Below are 23,503 nucleotides of genomic sequence, written 5' to 3'. Positions count from 1 at the left end.
AGAGAAACACACACACATACATGCACACACACCGAGAAGGTAACACTGACAGAGTGAGAGAGCAGGAGAGAGACGGCCGGACAGCAGGAGAGAGACGGCCGAACAGCAGGAGAGACACACACACACTATAAAACTAGCACGATCAGTGTCCCTCCAGCTAGTCATTCACTCCAACACTACCCACGTCCTCAAGAATGACGCAAACAAACATGAACACACACATCAAGAAGGTACTACTCATCTAGCCCCTCAATCTCTCTAGCCAGCCAGCCAGCCAACAACCACCTACACCAAACTTAAACCCACATCCTGAAGAATGACAACTCTCAGGGATGTACAAACGCTCATACACACAGGAGGGATAGCTATACACTCCAACCCTCAGCCAAAAAATGACACACTGGAGGGATAGCGATACACTCCAACCCTCACCCAAATAATGACACACAGGAGGGATAGCGATACACTCCAACCCTCACCCAAATAATGACACACAGGAGGGATAGCGATACACTCCAACCCTCACCCAAATAATGACACACAGGAGGGATAGCGATACACTCCAATCCTCACCCAAATAATGACACACAGGAGGGATAGCGATACACTCCAACCCTCACCCAAATAATGACACACAGGAGGGATAGCGATACACTCCAATCCTCACCCAAATAATGACACACAGGAGGGATAGCGATACACTCCAACCCGCACCAAAATAATGACACACAGGAGGGATAGCGATACACTCCAATCCTCACCCAAATAATGACACACAGGAGGGATAGCGATACACTCCAATCCTCACCCAAATAATGACACACAGGAGGGATAGCGATACACTCCAACCCGCACCAAAATAATGACACACACAAACAACCTTGCGGTGGTATTCATATAATCATACTATATTAACCTAACCAAACCCAACACCCTTCAATTAAAAACACTGATGCCATGGAAACCATCGATACATTCTTCCACAAAATGCTGCTCAGCTTGATTCTTGTAAAGATGATACACACACACAGCACACAGAGCCAGAGATCTTCACTCCTGTGAATCACACTTTGAGAACAAAGATGCCCTGACCTCTCCTCTTCTCTTCTCTCGCCTGGCGTTGACACACAGGCTGAGGGTTGAGCTGGACACACTTCTGAATGCTTTACATTATTCAGAATGAATGAATAACCTGTGTCATGTCTTTACTATCATTAACTGAAGACTTAGTTTTTATCAAAGATTCTCTGTAATTATTATTACGCGATTAAACTGATTAATCATGTAACTGTAATTAACTAGGAAGTCGGGGCACCAAGGAAAATATTCAGATTACAAAGTTCTAATATAAATTTTGAAATTTTGATTAATAAATTCGTCTTTACCTCACATTAGTCTCATTCCAAACGTCGTAAATTGTTGTTTATCTGCACAAACCTAGTCTTCACTATGAGTCATCCATACATCAATTGTCTTAAATCATTTATTTATTAACTAACTAAACAATCACAGAAGTGCACACACAAACAAACAAGGTAAATATGGTTACATGAAATGATAGGAGAATGTGCCCTAGTGGGCTGAACCGTCATGGCGGCTTGTTAGACAAAAGGGGAAGTGGGGGTCGACTAAGAAGTCACTACAAAGTTGATAATTATAACAATTGAAATGCTAATCCTTTGCACATGAACGTTCACTCATTCGGGAACAATTGCAATCAACATATATATTTACGCTCAGCGTGTCTTCGGGGTCTCTGTTGAAAAGTTAGTTTCTGTTGGAGAGTTTGTCCGCCCTCTCTGCCGTGGTTAGAATGGATAGTTCAGAGTGACATTCATTCATGTCGTTATGGATAGATGTTTCGGTGGTTGTCGGTCTTCGTGTTCAATGATACCGAATTCCTAGCTGCAGACTAGTAATTAATATCAAAGACTTGTTCTTATTCTGTCGGTATCAATAGTCTAAGAGTTTAACCACCTGAGATGGTTAAAAGATTCAGCAGTCTGGTCTGGAACCTTTGTCCTCTCGTAATTGAGAGCAACATGGTCTGATGAGAAATTCTCAAAGTGGGGGTTTTATTCGGGAGAGCAGAAAAGGGCCTGTCCCAGGATTCCCAACCATAACTGTGCTCATGGGCGGTCCTCTGATTTAGTTCAACTCCAAAGGGAATTGAAGTTTCCTTCATTAAACAGTCCAAAATCACATTACACAATTTTACAAACAGTATCATCCTCACTCATTCTTCTTATACAACAATTAGATGTAAAACCTCATATCTGACGCTATTATATAAACAGCGTTATGGTAATGTGGCCGTATGCTCCCCTGAGTTTCACAAAATTGTACCAAATGGACCAGTTTGTAGTTGGATTCTTCACCGATATTTTATACCTTCTCCAGAACATAAATGTTGTTCGGACCTCAAGTTCTGTGAGGTGGAAGAAATTCCTTGATTCTCTATGAAAATTCACTCTATCTCTATACTGTGGCCATGAGGAGATAATCTCCTCCAGGAATTTACGACCTCTCTCTGACCACAGCAGCCTGGGTGTAGGAGACAGGGAGAGGGGGATGGGGCTTGCTGTACCCAAAGAGGGCAACGTCACGACACCTGCATGTCTCAGGCATCACAGCACACACAGGCACACACACATACACTTCAAACTAGCAGATTATGAGATGTTTGTTTCCTCCTCTCCAGCCACGTCTTTCCTGGTCTTTATCGTTTAGTTAACTGTTTTTAACGATGTGTGTGTGGGTTGCTGATATGTCACAAGGCCAACATGGGTATATAGGAACAAGAGAAGGTGGCATGTTGTCTGTCTATAGATTCACACTGATAAAGAGTTCATTTTCCTACATGTACAGTGCCTTCGGAAAGTATTCACACCCCTTTACTCTTTCCACGTTTTGTTGTTTTACAAAGTGGGATTAAAATTGATTTAATTGTCATTTTTTGTCAACGATCTACACAAAATACTCAAGTGAAAGTAGAGGTAAACATGTACATTTGTAAAATAAAACACAAATATACAGTATCTTGATTAGATAAGTTAATACATGTCAGAATCACCTTTGAGTCTTTCTGGGTAAGTCTCTAAGAGCTTTCCACACCTGGATTATCCAACATTTGCCCATTATTATTTAAAACATTTTTCAAGCTCTGTCAAATTGGTTGTTGATCGTTGCTAGACAGCCATTTTCAGGTTTTGCAATACATGTTCAAGTAGATTTATTAAGTTCAAACTGTTGCTCGGCCACACATTCTTGGTAAGCAACTCCAGTGTATATTTGGCCTTGTTTTTGTTTTTTGTCCTGCTGAAAGGTGAATTAATCTCCCAGTGTCTGGTGGAAATCAGACTGAACCAGGTTTTCCTTTAGGATTTTGTCTGTGGTTAGCTCTATTCTGTTTATTTTTTTATCTTGAAACTCCCCAGTCCTTAATGATTACAAGCATACCCAAAACATGACGCATCCGCCACTATGAAAATATTGTGTGTTATACAGTAATATATTGTATTGGATTTGCCCCAAACATGTATTCAGGACAAAAAGTAATTTGCTTTGACACATTTTTTGCAGCATTCCTTTAGTGCCTTGTTGCAAACAAGATGCATGTTTTGGAATATTTTTATTCTGTGCAGGCCGGAGGGGATGGCTGCCGTTTTATGGGCTCCTAACCAACTGTATTTTTTGTTTTTTCACATTGTTTGTAAATTGCCTCTACCATCCATTCTATTGGCCAACGTGCAATCACTGGAAAATAAACTGGATGATCTCTGTTCGAGACTATCCTACCAACGGGACATTAAAAACGAATATCTAATGTTTCACCGAGTCGTGGCTGAATGACGACACAGATAATATACAGTTGGCTCGGTTTTTTGTGCATCGGCAGGACAGAACAGTTAAGTCTGACCAAACGAGGGGTGGGGGTGTGTGTTTATTTGTCAATAACAGCTGTTGCGCCATGTCTAATATTAAAGATGTCTCAAGGTATTGCTCGCCTGAGGTAGAGTACCTTATGATAAGCTGTAGACCACACTCTCTACCAGAGGTGGGACCAAGTCATTGTTTTGCAAGTCACAAGTAAGTCTCAAGTCTTAGCACTCAAGTCCCAGTCAAGTCTCAAGTCAAGACCGACAAGTATTAAGTCAAGTCCAAGTCCTAAACTTTGAGTTTCGAGTCCTAAACAAGTCATAATGTGCTCTTCACCAAATGTAATACCATTTCATATTTTTAACAAAAGCAATATTTAGTATATTACATTTACGCAAATCATGAATGCTTTTAAAAATATGTTTATTATTTTCCAAATAAATCTTATATTTCCATGGAAAATAAGAAAGACCACACCAAATATCAATTTAATCTGTTTTAAATTCAGGCTGTAACACAACAAAATGTGCCAAATGAATAATTTCTGAAGGCACTGTAACTGGTCAACTGGTCATGAACTGACATAAAATATGTAGGTTTATACACACTCCAATTTGATAGTCTAACCATCTAACGTTGGCTTGAGTTTAGTACAAAACTGTTCACTACCGACCTGTGGCACTACAGAACTATGAGAGAACAACCACCATACCTATCCTCTCCACCAGACGCCCTATATGAAGAATCATTTGGCTACGAATAATGCAACGTTCAATTATATCAACTACAGTTACATTTAGGTTTTGAAGTTACAGGCCATGTAATTCAACATTTCTCCTGTCTGTCTCTCGCTCTCTCTCCTCAGGACCACAGGTATAACTGGGATAATGGTCTGAAACCTGACCTCAGGCCGGAGCTGATGCCATTATCCTCTGACATGAGCCAGGCACACAACTACCGCCACAACAACTTCTCCACCATCAAATCAGCATCACTTGTAAGGGTCAACACCCCTTTATCTCTCTATCTTAATTTATCCCTCCTTTCTCTCTACTATCCATCATCTAATCAGCATCACTGGAAAGGGCTACCATCAGGTCACTCTCCCTGGGTGATACCAAGTCTCCCTCATACTCTATCCATCTTTACCTCTCCTCTTTCCTTTGTGTCTCACATGCTGTCTCTCCCTAGCCTCCTCTTTCCTTTGTGTCTCACATGCTGTCTCTCTCTAGCTTCCTCTTTCCTTTGTGTCTCACATGCTGTCTCTCTCTTGCTTCCTCTTTCCTTTGTGTCTCACATGCTGTCTCTCTCTAGCCTCCTCTTTCCTTTGTGTCTCACATGCTGTCTCTCTCTTGCTTCCTCTTTCCTTTGTGTCTCACATGCTGTCTCTCTCTAGCTTCCTCTTTCCTTTGTGTCTCACATGCTGTCTCTCCCTAGCCTCCTCTTTCCTTTGTGTCTCACATGCTGTCTCTCTCTAGCTTCCTCTTTCCTTTGTGTCTCACATGCTGTCTCTCTCTAGCTTCCTCTTTCCTTTGTGTCTCACATGCTGTCTCTCTCTAGCTTCCTCTTTCCTTTGTGTCTCACATGCTGTCTCTCTCTAGCTTCCTCTTTCCTTTGTGTCTCACATGCTGTCTCTCTCTAGCCTCCTCTTCCTCTCCTCTTTTTCTCTCCCTCCCTCTCTGTGTCCTTCCACTCACTCAACCCCTTTGTGTTCTCCCGGTCCTTCACTCTGCTTCCGCTCCTCTTCACCGCTCTCTCCTTCTCTCCCTCGCTCATTCTCTCCTGTACTTTTCCCCTCGCTAATATATCACTCTCTTGGGGTTCCCGAGTGGTGCAGCGGTCTAGCACTACATCTCAGTGCAAGAGGCGACACTACAGTCCCTGGTTCGAATCCAGGCTGAGTCACATCCGGCCGTGATTGGCAGTCCCATAGGGCGGCGCACAATTGGCCCAGTGCCGTCCGGGTTTGGCCATGGTATGCCATCATGTAAATAAGAATTTGTTCTTAACTGACTTGCCTAGTTAAATAAATCAAAATAAATACTCCGACCCCCTCTGTCTTAAGTCTGGAGGGGTGCAGTGTGGAGTGAGATTACCCTCCCTGCCTCTCTCTCTTTCTTTCTCCATGTATGTTGTCATGGATACAAGGCTCCAGTAAGCAGTCAGTCAGTTGCAATGGTGTCTATGGTCTGTCTGTCTCCTCCCACTGGATTCAATGGTGTCTTTGGTCTGTCTGTCCTCCCACTGGATTCAATGGTGTCTATGGTCTGTCTGTCCTCCCACTGGTTTTAAGCCCTGGACTGGCAATGTCCTTTACATGCCATGTGTTAGGCTAGATTTACTGACTGTGTTCTGGTTCTGGACACTTGGTTTACTGGATACTTGGTTCTGACTGCCATAGGTAGTGTTTATTTTAGTGTATATTTTAGAAATAGTGTGAAATCAGCGCTCTGACTGTTAATCAAATGAATTGGTTAAGTGAATTGGTTGTTGTTTTATGAGGCAGGGTATTGTGGTGTTGATTCCCCATTGCGGTAGGTATAAGTTGCATTCAGACAGCGTGGAGTCTGTTGCTGCTGCAATGAGTCGATGACATCATCGCTTTCTGCCGCCGTGAGGCGGGCATATGTCCCCTGATGGACCCGGCACTGCTCGCTCAGACTGGAAAGAACAGGTAGAGGGGGGGGATGACAATGTAGAGGGAGGGGGGGGGATGACAATGTAGAGGGAGGGGGGGGGGATGACAATGTAGAGGGAGGGGGGGGTGACAATGTAGAGGGAGGGGGGGGATGACAATGTAGAGGGAGGGGGGATGACAATGTAGAGGGAGGGGGGAGATGATAATGTAGGGGGGGGATGACAATGTAGAGGGAGGGGGGGTGACAATGTAGAGGGGGGGATGACAATGTAGAGGGGGGGAGATGACAATGTAGAGGGAGGGGGGGATGACAATGTAGAGGGAGGGGGGGAGATGACAATGTAATGTGGGGGGGGTGACAATGTAGAGGGAGGGGGGGTGACAATGGAGGGATGACAATGTAGAGGGGGGGAGATGACAATGTAGAGGGAGGGGGGGATGACAATGTAGAGGGAGGGGGGGAGATGACAATGTAATGTGGGGGGGGTGACAATGTAGAGGGAGGGGGGGGTGACAATGTAGAGGGAGGGGAGATGACAATGTAGAGGGAGGGGGGAGATGACAATGTAGAGGGAGGGGGGAGATGACAATGTAGGGGGGGATGACAATGTAGAGGGAGGGGGGGGTGACAATGTAGGGGGGGGGGTGACAATGTAGAGGGAGGATGGGGGGTGACAATGTAGAGGGAGGGGGGGTGACAATGTAGAGGGGGGGGGGTGACAATGTAGAGGGGGGGGGGGTGACAATGTAGAGGGAGGGGGGGAGATGACAATGTAGAGGGAGGGGGGGGATGACAATGTAGAGGGAGGGGGGAGATGACAATATAGAGGGAGGGGGGTGACAATGTAGAGGGGGGGAGAAAATAAATGAGATGGACAGAGAGGAGAAAAACATACACACAATGGAGGGAGGGAGACTAAAGGAAAAGAACATGAGAGAATAGACAGATTAACAAACAGACAGACAGATAGACAAGAGAGCCAGTCAAGTAGGCCGAGAGGAATAAGAATGAAGTACAGAGAAGGAGAGGAATGTGACTGAAGGAGAGAGAGGAGAGGAATGTGACTGAAGGAGAGAGAGGAGAGGAATGTGACTGAAGGAGAGAGAGGAGAGGAATGTGACTGAAGTAGAGAGAGGAGAGGAATGTGACTGAAGGAGAGAGAGGAGAGGAATGTGACTGAAGGAGAGAGAGAAGGAGGGGAATGTGACTGAAGTAGAGGAATGTAACTGAAAGAGAGAGAGAGAAGGAGAGGAATGTGACTGAAGGAGGGAGAAGGAGAGGAATGTGACTGAAGGGGAGAGAGGAGAGGAATGTGACTGAAGGAGGGAGAAGGAGAGGAATGTGACTGAAGGAGGGAGAAGGAGAGGAATGTGACTGAAGGAGGGAGAAGGAGAGGAATGTGACTGAAGGAGAGAACAGGAGAGGAATGTGACTGAAGGAGGGAGAGGAGAGGAATGTGACTGAAGGAGAGAGAGGAGAGGAATGTGACTAAAGGAGAGAGAGAAGGAGGGGAATGTGACTGAAGTAGAGGAATGTGACTGAAAGAGAGAGAGAAGGAGAGGAATGTGACTGAAGGAGAGAGAGGAGAGGAATGTGACTGAAGGAGAGAGAGGAGAGGAATGTGACTGAAGGAGAGAGAGGAGAGGAATGTGACTGAAGGAGGGAGAAGGAGAGGAATGTGACTGAAGGAGGGAGAAGGAGAGGAATGTGACTGAAGGAGGGAGAAGGAGAGGAATGTGACTGAAGGAGGGAGAAGGAGAGGAATGTGACTGAAGGAGGGAGAAGGAGAGGAATGTGACTGAAGGAGAGAGAAGGAGAGGAATGTGACTGAAGGAGGGAGAAGGAGAGGAATGTGACTGAAGGAGGGAGAAGGAGAGGAATGTGACTGAAGGAGGGAGAAGGAGAGGAATGTGACTGAAGGAGGGAGAAGGAGAGGAATGTGACTGAAGGAGAGAGAAGGAGAGGAATGTGACTGAAGGAGAGAGAGAAGGAGGGGAATGTGACTGAAGGAGAGGAATGTGACTGAAGGAGGGAGGAGAGGAATGTGACTGAAGTAGAGGAATGTGACTGAAGGAGAGGGAGGAGAGGAATGTGACTGGAGGAGAGGAATGTGACTGGAGGAGAGGAATGTGACAGAAGGAGAGGAATGTGACTGAAGGAGGGAGAAGGAAAGGGATGTGACTTAAGGAGAGGGATGTGACTGAAGGAGAGGAATGTGACTGAAGGAAGGGGATGTGACTGAAGGAGAGAGAGGAGAGGAATGTGACTGAAGAGAAGGAATGTGACTGAAGGAGAGGAATGTGACTGAAGGAGAGAGAAGGAGGGGAATGTGACTGAAGGAGAGAAATGTGACTGAAGGAGAGAGAGGAGAGGAATGTGACTGAAGGACAGAGAGGAGAGGAATGTGACTGAAGGAGAGAGAGAAGGGGGGGAATGTGACTGAAGGAGAGGAATGTGACTGAAGGAGAGAGAGGAGAGGAATGTGACTGAAGGAGAGAGAGGAGAGGAATGTGACTGAAGGAGAGAGAGAAGGAGGGGAATGTGACTGAAGGAGAGGAATGTGACTAAAGGAGAGAGAGAGAGGAATGTGACTGAAGGAGAGAGAGGAGAGGAATGTGACTGAAGTAGAGGAATGTGACTGAAGGAGAGAGAGGAGAGGAATGTGACTGAAGGAGAGAGAGGAGAGGAATGTGACTGAAGGAGAGAGAGAAGGAGGGGAATGTGACTGAAGGAGAGGAATGTGACTGAAGGAGAGAGAGGAGAGGAATGTGACTGAAGGAGAGAGAGGAGAGGAATGTGACTGAAGGAAAGGGAGAAGGAGGGGAATGTGACTGAAGGAGAGGAATGTGACTAAAGGAGAGAGAGGAGAGGAATGTGACTGAAGTAGAGAGAGGAGAGGAATGTGACTGAAGTAGAGAGAGGAGAGGAATGTGACTGAAGGAGAGAGAGGAGAGGAATGTGACTGAAGGAGAGAGAGAAGGAGGGGAATGTGACTGAAGGAGAGAAATGTGACTGAAGGAGAGAGAGGAGAGGAATGTGACTGAAGGAGAGAGAGAAGGAGGGGAATGTGACTGAAGGAGAGGAATGTGACTAAAGGAGAGAGAGGAATGTGACTGAAGGAGAGGAATGTGACTGAAGAGAGAGGAGAGGAATGTGACTGAAGGAGGGGAATGTGACTGAAGGAGAGAGAGGAGAGGAATGTGACTGAAGGAGAGAGAGAAGGAGGGGAATGTGACTGAAGGAGAGAGCAGGAGAGGAATGTGACTGAAGGAGGGAGAAGGAGAGGAATGTGACTGAAGGAGAGAGAGGAGAGGAATGTGACTGAAGGAGAGAGCAGGAGAGGAATGTGACTGAAGGAGGGAGAAGGAGAGGAATGTGACTGAAGGAGAGATAGGAGGGGAATGTGACTGAAGTAGAGGAATGTGACTGAAGGAGAGGAATGTGACTGAAGGAGAGGAATGTGACTGGAGGAGAGGAATGTGACTGGAGGAGAGGAATGTGACTGAAGGAGAGGAATGTGACTGAAGGAGGGAGAAGGAGAGGGATGTGACTGAAGGAGAGGGATGTGACTGAAGGAGAGGAATGTGACTGAAGGAGGGAGATGTGACTGAAGGAGAGGAATGTGACTGAAGGAGAGGAATGTGACTGAAGGAGAGGAATGTGACTGAAGGAGAGGAATGTGACTGAAGGAGAGGAATGTGACAGAAGGAGAGGAATGTGACTGAAGGAGAGATAGGAGGGGAATGTGACTGAAGTAGAGGAATGTGACTGAAGGAGAGGAATGTGACTGAAGGAGAGGAATGTGACTGAAGGAGAGGAATGTGACTGAAGGAGAGGAATGTGACTGGAGGAGAGGAATGTGACTGAAGGAGAGGAATGTGACTGAAGGAGGGAGAAGGAGAGGAATGTGACTGAAGGAGAGAGAGCGGGAGAGAAGAGTTATATATCAGTTAAGAAGAAAGGGGAGAAAGCGAAGAGAGGGATGATGAGCCTCATCTGGAGGAGAGAGGGATGAATGGGGTTATTACAGGTCAGCCTGACTGGGAGAGGGAAGGAGGGGTACAAAATAGTTAACACTTCTATGTCCTTCTGAGATATGTAGCTTTTGTTTTAGTCCACATACAATACCAGTCAAAAGTTTGGACACACCTACTCATTCCAGGGTTTTTCTTTATTTTTACTATTTTCTACATTGTAGAATAATAGTGAAGACATCAAAACTATGAAATAACACATATGGAATCATGTAGTAGCCCATATATTTGAGATTCTTCAAATAGCGCCACCCTTTGCCTTGATGACAGCTTTGCACACTCTTGGCATTCTCTCAACCAGTTTCACCTGAGATGCTTTTCCAACAGTCTTGAAGGAGTTCCCACATATGATGAGCACTTGTTGGCTGCTTTTCCTTCACTCTGCAGTCAAACTCATCCCAAACCATCTCAATTGGGTTGAGGTCGGGTGATTGTGGAGGCCAGGTCATCTGATGCAGGTGAAAGCTATGATCCCTTATTGATGTCACTTGTTAAATCTGCTTCAATCAGTGTAGATGAAGGGGAGAAGACAGGTAAAATAAGGATTTTTAAGACTTGAGACAACAGACATGGAGTTTGTATGTGTGCCATTCAAAGGGTGAATAGGCAAGACAAAAGATTTAAGTGCCTTTGAACGGGGTAGGTGCCAGGCTCACCCGTTTGGGTCAAGAACTGCAATGCTGTTGGGTTTTTCACGCTCAACAGTTTCCCGTGTGTATCAAGAATGGTCCACCACCAAAAGGACATCCAGCCAAATTGGAGTCAACATGGGCCATCATCCCTGTTGAACGCTTTCGACACCTTGTAGAGTCCCCAACAAATGTTGTCTGTGCTGAGGGAAAAAGAGGGTGCAACTCAATATTAGGAAGGTGTTTCTAATGTTTTGTACATTGAGTGTATAACACATGTTGAAAATAAATAATACTTTTATTCAAAACACACATCAAGGCTCCCTTGATCAACCAGGTCATTGGCCGAGTAGCTTACCTGGCGAAAGGTCAACTAAACAAATCAAAAATGTCCTCACAATCAAATAAATCTTAACCTTTGACCTGGAAGTGTTCCCCCCTGGATCGTATTTCCCTTCTTTGAGCCCAGCCTGTGAATGGCGATCACATGACGTGACTTGGCCTGTGATGGCAGCAAGGTGAAAGCAAGTGATTAGGATTGTCCCTGCATCACAGTAGAGGTATTGATTCAGATAGTTTAGGAGGGAATCTCTTTCACCCTTTCTCTACTTATCTCTCTCTCTTTCTATCGCTCCCCTTTCTCAGCCCCTTCTCTATCTTCCTTTCTGACTCAATTAGGAGGGGATCTCTCTCTCGTACCCTCTCTCTACTTTTCTCTTTCTGCCTCCTACTCTCCCTCTCTCAAAGAGGCTTTCATGTGACCCACCTGCTGAACGCAGGCTGCTCGGCCCCCAAAAGAGCCCCCTCTGTTCTGCCTGCCAATGGAGTCCGCTCGTTCTCTCTCATTCACAGTTCACATGCCTGCCCCGGTGTAGCTGCCCCGGTGAAGCTGCCCCGGGGGTAGCCCACAGCCACTGCGTTTCTCCAAAGACGTTTGTCTCAACGTTAACCAACCAGTGGGTTTGTTGCTTGTCTGGGTAAAGCTGAGCTGAGGGGGTTCGGGTGTAGGATATGCCACACATGGTTTCTGGGTGCTCGCACGGTTGTTGAACATGAACGTTGCCATGATGCTCGGACTTAAGAAAATGAGTTATGAGAAGATGAGGGACTACTATGGGGATCTGGATAATCCCTTTTGTCAGGTTTGGTTTGTTTGTCTGCTTGACTCTTTACTCTTTATGTTGTGACTTGGACTAACTTGACTTGATTTTGGCTGACCTAACCAATGTAAATCACATTACATCATAGTCCACTCATGAAGTCAATCTACATTGATTAACCGGTTGGATTTAAATTAGATCTGTATGAACAGGGTATTTTGGTATATATAGAAGACAATTATTGTATCTCTTCCTTTCTAATGTTGGATCTACTCCTCCCTCCTTTCTGATGTTGATCTACTCCTCACTCCTTTCTAATGTTGGATCTACTCCCTCCTTTATAATGTTGGATCTACTCCTCCCTCCTTTATAATGTTGGATCTACTCCTACCTCCTTTCTAATGTTGATCTACTCTTCCCTCCTTTCTTATATTGGATCTACTCCTCCCTCCTTTATAATGTTGATCTACTCATCCCTCCTTTCTTAGATTGGATCTACTCCTCCCTCCTTTCTAATGTTGATCTACTCCTCCCTCCTTATGTTGATCTACTCCTCCCTCCTTTCTAATGTTGATCTACTCCCTCCTTTATAATGTTGGATCTACTTCTCCCTCCTTTCTAATGTTGGATCTACTCCTCCCTCCTTGCTAATGTTGGATCTACTCCTCCCTCCTTGCTAATGTTGGATCTACTCCTCCCTCCTTTCTAATGTTGATCTACTCCCTCCTTTATAATGTTGATCTACTTCTCCCTCCTTTATAATGTTGGATCTACTCCTCCCTCCTTTCTTATATTGGATCTACTCCTCCCTCCTTTATAATGTTGGATCTACTCCCTCCTTTCTAATGTTGGATCTACTCCCTCCTTTCTAATGTTGGATCTACTCCCTCCTTTCTAATGTTGATCTACTCCTCCCTCCTTGCTAATGTTGATCTACTCCTCCCTCCTTGTTAATGTTGATCTACTCCTCCCTCCTTTCTAATGTTGGATCTACTCCTCCCTCCTTTCTAATGTTGATCTACTCCTCCCTCCTTGCTAATGTTGGATCTACTCCCTCCTTTCTAATGTTGGATCTACTCCCTCCTTTCTAATGTTGATCTACTCCTCCCTCCTTGCTAATGTTGGATCTACTCCTCCCTCCTTTCTAATGTTGGATCTACTCCTCCCTCCTTTCTAATGTTGATCTACTCCTCCCTCCTTGCTAATGTTGGATCTACTCCTCCCTCCTTGCTAATGTTGGATCTACTCCTCCCTCCTTGCTAATGTTGATCTACTCCTCCCTCCTTGCTAATGTTGGATCTACTCCTCCCTCCTTGCTATTGTTGGATCTACTCCTCCCTCCTTGCTAATGTTGGATCTATTCCTCCCTCCTTTCTAATGTTGGATCTACTCCCTCCTTTCTAATGTTGATCTACTCCTCCCTCCTTGCTATTGTTGGATTTCATCCTCCCTCCTTTATAATGTTGGATCTACTCCCTCCTTTCTTATGTTGATCTACCTCTCCCTCCTTGCTATTGTTGGATCTCATCCTCCCTCCTTTATAATGTTGGATCTACTCCTCCCTCCTTTCTAATGTTGGATCTACTTCCTCCTTTCTAATGTTGATCTACTCCTTCCTCCTTTCTAATGTTGATCTACTCCTCCCTCCTTGCTAATGTTGGATCTACTCCCTCCTTTATAATGTTGGATCTACTCCCTCCTTTCTAATGTTGATCTACTCCTCCCTCCTTGCTAATGTTGGATCTACTCCCTCCTTTATAATGTTGGATCTACTCCTCCCTCCTTTATAATGTTGATCTACTCCTCCCTCCTTGCTAATGTTGGATCTACTCCCTCCTTTATAATGTTGGATCTACTCCCTCTCTAATGTTGACTCCCTCCCTTGCTAATGTTGATCTACTCCCTCCTTGCTAATGTTGGATCTACTCCCTCCTTTATAATGTTGATCTACTACTCCCTCCTTTCTAATGTTGATCTACTCCTCCCTCCTTGCTAATGTTGATCTACTCCCTCCTTTATAATGTTGGATCTACTCCTCCCTCCTTTATAATGTTGATCTACTACTCCCTCCTTTCTAATGTTGATCTACTCCTCCCTCCTTTCCAATCATTGCAGATGAAGGGCAATAGAATTGGAGAGGACAGATTTTTGTCATTGAGATAGTGCCTTTGTGTATCCCATACTGTTTGACCTATGACCTCAGTTGTCCTAACTACCTTTGCGATTAGTTGGTTGATTGATTGAATCCCCCCCACAGGTAACCAAGCAGATCCATCAGCACGAGCAGGAGAATGAGCTGCGGGAGCAGATGTCAGGTTATAAACGGATGAGACGACAGCACCAGAAGCAGCTGATCGCTCTAGAGAACAAGCTGAAGGCAGAGATGGACGAACACAGACTGAAGTTGCAGAAGGAGGTGGAGACTCAGGCCAACAATGCCTATATAGAGCTAGAGAAACTGGCCAAAAGACACACCATCCACTGTGAAAAAGAGGTGGGTCTGGGGGGGGGGGGTCCTGTCTTTTCCTGTCCTGGAGAAGTGCCATTACTGTCCAATCAAAGAAGGTGTCTGGGGAGAGGGAAAATATCCCTTGTTCAGGTTATGGGTTAGGCATTGCTGCCACCCAATGTCAAGAAGCTGTTAAAAACCATAACAGTTAATTCCCTCCTTGACGTCCACTGGCACGTCCACTGGCACGTCCACTGGCACGTCCACTAGCACGTCCACTAACACGTCCACTAGCATGTCCACTAACACGTCCACTAGCATGTCCACTAGCACGTCCACTAGCACGTCCACTAACACTAACACGTCCACTAGCATTTCCACTAGCACGTCCACTAGCATGTCCACTAACACGTCCACTAGCATGTCCACTAACACTAACACGTCCACTAGCATGTCCACTAGCATGTCCACTAGCACGTCCACTAACACGTCCACTAGCATGTCCACTAACACGTCCACTAACACGTCCACTAGCATGTCCACTAACACTAACATGTCCACTAGCACGTCAACTAGCACGTCCACTAACACGTCCACTAACACGTCCACTAGCATGTCCACTAGCACGTCCACTAGCACGTCCACTAACACTAACACGTCCACTAGCATTTCCACTAGCACGTCCACTAGCATGTCCACTAACACGTCCACTAGCACGTCCACTAACACGTCCACTAGCATGTCCACTAACACTAACACGTCCACTAGCATGTCCACTAGCATGTCCACTAGCACGTCCACTAGCATGTCCACTAGCATGTCCACTAGCACGTCCACTAACACGTCCACTAGCATGTCCACTAACACGTCCACTAACACGTCCACTAGCATGTCCACTAACACTAACATGTCCACTAGCACGTCAACTAGCACGTCCACTAGCACGTCCACTAGCATTTCCACTAACATGTCCACTAGCACGTCCACTAACACGAACTCATCCACTAGGATGTCCACTAGGATGTCCACTAGCACATCCACTAGCACGTCCACTACCACATCCACTACCAATAACACGTCCACTAACACGTCCACTAGCACGTCCACTAACACGTCCACTAGCACGTCCACTACCACTAGCACGTACACTAGCACGTCCACTAGCACGTCCATTAACACGTCCACTAGTACTTCCACTAGCACGTACACTAGCACTTCCACTAGCACGTCCACTAACACGTCCACTAGCACTAACACGTCCACTAACACGTCCACTAACACGTCCACTAACACGTCCACTAACACGTCCACTAGCACGTCCACTAGCACGTCCACTAGCACGTCCACTACCACGTCCACTACCACGTCCACTAGCAAGCTACCTGTCTGTTAATGGTGTTAGTTTACAGTACATTCGGAAAGTATTGAGACCCCTTCATTTTTTACACATTTCGTTACGTTACAGCCTTATTCATAAATAGATTCTATTGTTTTTTTCCCTCATTAATCTACACACAGTACTCGAGAATGACAAAGCAAAGCATTTACATAAGTATTCAGACCCTTTACTCAGTACTTTGTTGAAGCACCTTTGGCAGCAATTACAGCCTTGAGTCTTCTTGGATATGACACTACAAGCTTGGCACACCTGTATTTGGGGAGTTTGTCATTCTTCTCTACAGATCCTCTCAAGCTCTGTCATGTTGGATGGGGAGCGTCGCTGCACAGCTATTTTCAGGTCTACAGAGATGTTCGGTCGGGTTCAAGTCCAGGCTCTGGCTGGGCCACTCAAGAACATTCAGAAACTTGTCCCGAAGACTTGTCCTAGGCTGTGTGCTTAGGGTCGTTGTCCTGTTGGAAGGTTAACCTTCGCCCCAGTCTGAGGTCCTGAGCGTTTTGGAGCAGGTTTTCATCAAGGATCTCTCTGTACTTTTCTCCGTTCGTCTTTCCTTTGATCCTGGCTAATCTCCCAGTCCCTGCCGCTGAAAAACATTCCAACAGCATGATGCTGCCACCATGCTTTACCGTAGGGATGGTATTGGCCAGGTGATGAGCGGTGCCCTTCTCCCCCATTTGCTCAGTTTGGCCTGGCAACCAGTTCTAGGAAGAGTCTTGATCGTTCCAAACTTCTTCCATTTAAGAATTATGGAGGCCACTGTGTTCTAGGGGACTTTCAATGCTGCAGAAATGTTTTAGGGCCCTTCTCCAGATCTGTGCCTCAACACAATCCTATCTCAAATCTCTACAGACAATTCCTTTGACCTCATGGCTTGGTTATTGCTCTGACATGCACTGTCAACTGTTAGACCTTATATAGACAGGTGTATGCCTTTAGCATATCATGCCCAATCAACTGAATTTACCACAGGTGGAATCCAATCAGGTTGTAGAAACACCTCAAGGATGATCAATGGAAACAGGATGCACCTGAGTTCAATTTCGAGTCTCATAGCAAAGGATCTGAATACTTATGTAAATAAGGTATTTCTGTTCTTTATTTTTTTTATAAATTTGCACAAAAAAAATAAAAAAATGTTTTTCGCTTTGTTATTAAGGGTGTTGTGTGTAGATTGAGGAAAACTATTATTCAATCAATTTTAGAATAAGGCTGTAACGTAACAAAATGTGGAAAAAGTGAAGGGTGTCTGAATAGTTTCAGAATGCACTACACTCTATCATTACTTAACACTAACACCACTAACAGACCGGTAGCTTGCTAGCAAAACAACATTAGCCATGTGTTTTTTTCTCCCTGTGTGCCTCTCTCCCATACAAGGCCCCTTCATAGCTAACTATTATCTGTGCTTCTCTCCCCCCACCCCTCTCTTTCTCTCTCTCTCTCTCTCTCTCTCTCTCTCTCCCTACTCCTCTCTCTCCCCCCTCTCTCTCTACTCCTCTCTCTCTCCCTCCCCCCTCTCTCTCTCTCTCCCTACTCCTCTCTCTCCCCCCCTCTCTCTCTCCCGCCCCCCTCTCTCCCTCCCCCCCCTCTCTCTCTCTCCCTACTCCTCTCTCTCCCCCCCTCTCTCTCTCCCTCCCTCCATCCCCCCTGTCTCTCGATTCAATTTAAGGGCTTTATTGTCATGCGAAACATATGTTAACATTGCCAAAGCAAGTGAACTAGATAATAAACAAAAGTGAAATAAACAATAAAAATGAACAGTAAACATTACACTCACTGTCTCTCATTTCCCCTCAGATGAAGACAATGTCATCAGATGAGAAGAAGTTCCAGCAGCAGATCGTGTCGCAGCAGAAGAAGGAGCTCACCACCTTCCTAGATAATCAGAAGAAGCAGTACAAGCTCTGCAAGGAGAAGATGAAAGAGGTCCTTTATTCCCCCTTTCCCAGCCTCACACTATATGCTCTGTATTGAGCTGAGTTGAATCGATCCTTAGTACAAGCGCTGCAAGGAAAGATTAGAGGTTGCAATGCAACACTTTGTCCTTTAGCTAGCTAGTACAGTACTGTACCCTCGTATAATGCCTAGGAATAATCTCAGCACCCATGACACATCTACTATGTATTGCGATGGGTGGAAACAACCATCCTAAGAATACACGCACACACACATACAAACACACACACACACACAAACATACACAAGTACAGTATGTTTGATCATCGTGCATTTTCATTTCACTGAGGAGGAGCTGAGTCACTACACACACACACACACACACACACATTGTGTTTCTAACAACCTTGATGCACTGTTTCTCACTGTTTCTCAGAACTGGATCCATTGTTGTGAACAGAACTAGGCCATCTCAGTTAATGGATATTGCTCTGATTCTAGACATTCAGTTACATAGCATTGTTTAAATCATAGGAATTAGAATACGATAATGGACATGAACCTTCTTATGATGGGATAAAGGTCAGTCATTTTGGTCAGGGAGTTGGTCAACCATGGTTTTCCAGTCCTGTGGTAAGATATTGTGTAAAATAATACATTTGAAGAATGTTTGTTTGATCGCTAGCCAGCCATTTTTAGAGGAATAAATTCTTTTTTTTTTTCTCAAATTAACTGCCAATATGCCAACATTCCATTCAAACAATGCAGTCAATACACTGGCTGAAATCAGTTGATGATAGGACTTAGACAAGTTGTAAATGCAACAAGTCATATAATAGCGTCACAGCTTTCCAAGAAAACAAAATGTTGACTGTTTATAGGCTATTTATACAGACATTTTTATAAAACCTGTATAAACTCTATTTATAATTATATGAGGTTGACAATTCTATTACACAATTTCTGATATATCACGTCTTTTATTTTCCTGCATAAATAAAACCAGGATTATGCCTCTATACTGCCATTATTTCCAATTAGACTGGTTTGGATTTCTCCCTGACCAATATGGCTGCCAATTTCACCTCATTCCTGAACTTTGAGGGTTTATGACATTGCCCCTCTAGTAATTTAATAACTCAACAAAAACAATGGAAATGCCATGGAAACGCGTTGGGGAAAGATCCCAAATCTCATTTCCCCCCAGCAAAATTAGCCTACATTTAGGCTACTGTATATACAGTATATCACAAAAGTGAGTACACCCCTCACATTTTTGTAAATATTTGAGTATACCTTTTCATGTGACAACACTGAAGAAATGCCACTTTGCTACAATGTAAAGTAGTGAGTGTACAGCTTGTATAACAGTGTAAATTTGCTGTCCTCTCAAAATAACTCAACACACAGCCATTAATGTCTAAACCGCTGGCAACAAAAGTGGCAACTGCAGTTGTTAAAAACGACTGGCTACCACCATCGATTTCCTAATGCTACGCTACCAGTTTACATGTATATGAACGGGAGAGACTGCATTTGTTAAAAACGACTGGCTACCTCCATCGATTTCCTAATGCTACGCTACCAGTTTACATGTACATGAACGGGAGAGACTGCATTTGTTAAAAACGACTGGCTACCTCCATCGATTTCCTAATGCTACGCTACCAGTTTACATGTACATGAACGGGAGAGACTGCATTTAGCAGTCGCTTCTAAATCTGAAAAGGGACGACTTCTAAATGGAATGCAGTGAGATCTGCCACATATATCCAAATCAGATTTTAGTAACCACGTGGTAGACCTGTTACAATACATCAATAATGACGGTTTTGACGAATGTCCGCTTTGTTAGATCAGATTTGTTGAATGTGCGCCAATCCAGCGTCCTCCTATCCTCCATGGTGTGCGTTCCATTGACCTCTTTATCGCAACATGTACTGTTAATGTGGAGCTAATATGCCAGTCATAGAATGTTGGAAGTGTTATGTAAATGCATCATAATGCAGAAACCTCATTGGCCCAACTCTCTAGATACATGGCTCTAGAGGACCCTATATATCTTTAGAGAATAAGAGGATCTGCTGCACACCTGACCATTAGACAGGAGAACATGTATATCACGGACCGTTATATATCCGTAAAAATCTCCTCTGTCTCTCTTCCCATCTTCCAGGAGATGAATGAAGACCACCACACCACTAAGAAGGAGAAGCAGGAGCGCCTGTCCAAGCACAAGGAGAACCTGCAACACAGCCAGGCTGAGGAGGAGGCCCAGGTTCTGAGCCAACAGAGGGTCTTCTACGACAGGAACTGCAGAGGCTTCAAACGCAAAGTCATGATCAAGAGGCATGCGTTGGAACAGGAGCAGATACGAGAGGTACTGGATATTGTATAGATGTACAGATAGCCATTTCAAACGAGAGGCCAGGCGGACTGGGTGACATTGTGTGAAGAATGACTGGGATGTACAGTATCTTGTATAGATAGACACACATTTTAGTTCAAGTTCAGTCTGAAGTGGTGTGCAGTGAACACTGCAATCCAGTAGGGATGTGAAAATCACATGTCCAACTGCTTATCCATAACATTCCCAGGGTCAATGCTGTCCTCGAATGGCTTCTGTAACATGAAAAATAATGTTAAAATCGTAGTGTTCTTTGACCAATAACGGTATTTTCTGATGTTTCGTGGAAAACACCAAAAAGTGGTTTCCCATCTTGTGGAAAGTATAAGCAAGGCAACCATGGGGGGGGGGGGGGGGGGGGGGGGAGGCTAGGTAGGTAATGTCAATAAAACGACACCACAAGATACTGATCAGCTCCTGACCAAATGGCAGTAGGTTCTCATCATCCAATGTCCATATAAAAGCAAAGTTTTAATCATTGGATGGCCATGATAATCCTCATCTATCTCTCCCTCCCCATGTCTCTCTCTCTCCAGGAGCTGAACAAGAAGAAGACCCAGAAGGAGATGGAGCATGCCATGCTGATCAGACAGGACGAGTCCACCCAGGAGCTGGAGCATCGTCAGCTGAAAACCCTTCAGAAGCTGCGCATGGACCTTATCCGCCTGCAGCACCAGACAGAACTGGAGAACCAGATAGAATACAACAACCGGCGCGAGAGAGAGCTCCGCCGCAAGCACGTTCTGGAGCTACGGCAGCAGCCCAAGAACCTTAAGGTGACGGCTACGCCAGGTGCAGCTAGCTAGTGGATGTATCCCTGGGAATGTGATGGCTGCATTGTTAGCTACTTTAGGCTGCATTGTTAGCTACTTTAGGTTGCATTGTTAGCTACATTAGGTGTTCTCAAGGAAAATGCTCTGATGTAACCAGGTAGTGGATGATATGAACCTAAATGTGAGGGTTAGGGTGCAGCTAGTAAAGGCAGTCCTGAAAAAGGGGAAATTCTCAGTGGTAGTTCCAATGTCCTCTCCATTTCCACCAGGCCATGGAGATGCAGATTAAGAAGCAGTTCCAGGACACGTGTAAGGTCCAGACGCGTCAGTACAAGGCCCTGAGACACCACCAGATGGAGGTGACGCCCAAGAGCGAGCACAAGGTGGTCCTCAAGGCCCTGAAGGAGGAGCAGACCAGGAAGCTGGCCATCCTGGCCGAGCAGTATGAACAGAGCATCAACGAGATGATGGCATCGCAGGCGGTGAGTCGCTTTAAAATGGAGGACGAATGTTATGATGACGATTTGTGAGCAGTGATGCTGATATTTGATCATTTTCTTTATATCAATCTCAAAGATTCATATACATGTTAAAGATCTTATCTAATATAGCACATGAAAATGAAAGAATAGTTCCATAGGAGAATTGTATCATTTTGTCCCCAAGCCGTAGGAGATGTTGGTCATTGTAGGAGTTTGTAAATCTGCTTCTGTTATTCCCATATCTCCTCCTATCTCCTCTTCTGTTCCATCACTCCTCCTATCTCCTCTTCTGTTCCATCACTTCCTCCTATCTCCTCTTCTGTTCCATCACTTCCTCCTATCTCCTCTTATGTTCCATCACTTCCTCCTATCTCCTCTTCTGTTCCATCACTCCTCCTATCTCCTCGTCTGTTCCATCACTTCCTCCTATCTCCTCTTCTGTTCCATCACTCCTTCTATCTTCACTTCTGTTCCATCACTCCTCCTATCTTCACTTCTGTTCCATCACTCCTCCTATCTCCTCTTCTGTTCCATCACTTCCTCCTATCTCCTCTTCTGTTCCATCACTCCTCCTATCTCCTCTTCTGTTCCATCACTCCTCCTATCTTCTCTTCTGCTCCATCACTTTCTCATATCTCCTCTTCTGTTCCATCACTTCCTCCTGTCTCCTCTTCTGTTCCATCACTTCCTCCTGTCTCCTCTTCTGTTCCATCACTTCCTCCTATCTTCACTTCTGTTCCATCACTCCTCATTTCTCTCTCTTGGGGTCTGTTTATTCCTCTCTCTCTATTGTGGTATATCTCTTTATTCCTCTTGCCTCTCAGCTGCGTCTGGACGAGGCCCAGGAAGCCGAGTGCCAGGCTCTGAGGCAGCAGCTGCAGCAGGAGATGGAGCTGCTGAATGCCTACCAGAGTAAGATCAAGATGCAGACCGAGGCCCAGCATGACAGAGAGCAGCAGAAGCTGGAGCACAAGGTGTCGCTTCGCAGAGCCCACCTCGAACAAAAGGTACAGAGAGAGAGACAGACAGACATAGCACTGCGCAGAGCCCACCTCGAACAAAAGGTACAGAGAGAGACAGAGAGAGAGCTGCGCAGAGCCCACCTTGAACAAAAGGTACAGAGAGAGACAGAGAGAGAGCTGCGCAGAGCCCACCTTGAACAAAAGGTACAGAGAGAAACAGACAGACATAGCACTGCGCAGAGCCCACCTCGAACAAAAGGTACAGAGAGAGACAGAGAGAGAGCTGCGCAGAGCCCACCTTGAACAAAAGGTACAGAGAGAGACAGAGAGAGAGCTGCGCAGAGCCCACCTTGAACAAAAGGTACAGACATAGCACTGCGCAGAGCCCAGAACAAAACAGAGAGAGAGAGCTGCGCAGAGCCCACCTTGAACAAAAGGTACAGAGAGAGACAGAGAGAGAGCTGCGCAGAGCCCACCTCGAACAAAAGGTACAGAGAGAGACAAAGAGAGAGCTGCGCAGAGCCCACCTTGAACAAAAGGTACAGAGAGAGAGCTGCGCAGAGCCCACCTTGAACAAAAGGTACAGAGAGAGAGCTGCGCAGAGCCCACCTTGAACAAAAGGTACAGAGAGAGAGCTGTGCAGAGCCCACCTTGAACAAAAGGTACACACAGAGAGAGCTGTACAGAGCCCACCTCGAACAAAAGATAGAGGGGGAGGCGTCACAGAGACAGACTGTTAGATCCACAGAGCCTACCTAGTAGAGAGGGGAGAGTCAACGCATGCACACAGAGACACAGAGTGTTAGAAACACAGACTTACACACGCAGAGCCCACCTTCACAAAAGATGTCAAA

At 45.4% G+C, this 23,503-nt stretch overlaps 1 protein-coding gene across 5 annotated transcripts in view; it reads left to right on the top strand.

Moving 5' to 3' along the window:
* The window catches only part of LOC139389296 (serine/threonine-protein kinase TAO3-like), a 137,777-nt gene that overhangs the window by 110,575 nt on the left and 3,699 nt on the right, over nucleotides 1–23,503 (top strand). For all 5 annotated transcript variants that reach the window (XM_071135896.1, XM_071135895.1, XM_071135899.1 and 2 more), the window contains 7 exons: nucleotides 4,745–4,876; nucleotides 14,539–14,775; nucleotides 17,927–18,055; nucleotides 20,202–20,405; nucleotides 20,969–21,208; nucleotides 21,475–21,687; nucleotides 22,512–22,694. In XM_071135896.1, the coding sequence (XP_070991997.1) occupies nucleotides 4,745–4,876; nucleotides 14,539–14,775; nucleotides 17,927–18,055; nucleotides 20,202–20,405; nucleotides 20,969–21,208; nucleotides 21,475–21,687; nucleotides 22,512–22,694 (1,338 nt within the window). The remainder of the gene's footprint in view (nucleotides 1–4,744; nucleotides 4,877–14,538; nucleotides 14,776–17,926; nucleotides 18,056–20,201; nucleotides 20,406–20,968; nucleotides 21,209–21,474; nucleotides 21,688–22,511; nucleotides 22,695–23,503) is intronic.

This window comes from Oncorhynchus clarkii, chromosome 30 (assembly GCF_045791955.1).
Source record: "Oncorhynchus clarkii lewisi isolate Uvic-CL-2024 chromosome 30, UVic_Ocla_1.0, whole genome shotgun sequence".
Lineage (NCBI taxonomy): Eukaryota > Metazoa > Chordata > Actinopteri > Salmoniformes > Salmonidae > Oncorhynchus > Oncorhynchus clarkii.
This window is presented reverse-complemented; position numbering and strand designations above follow the sequence as displayed.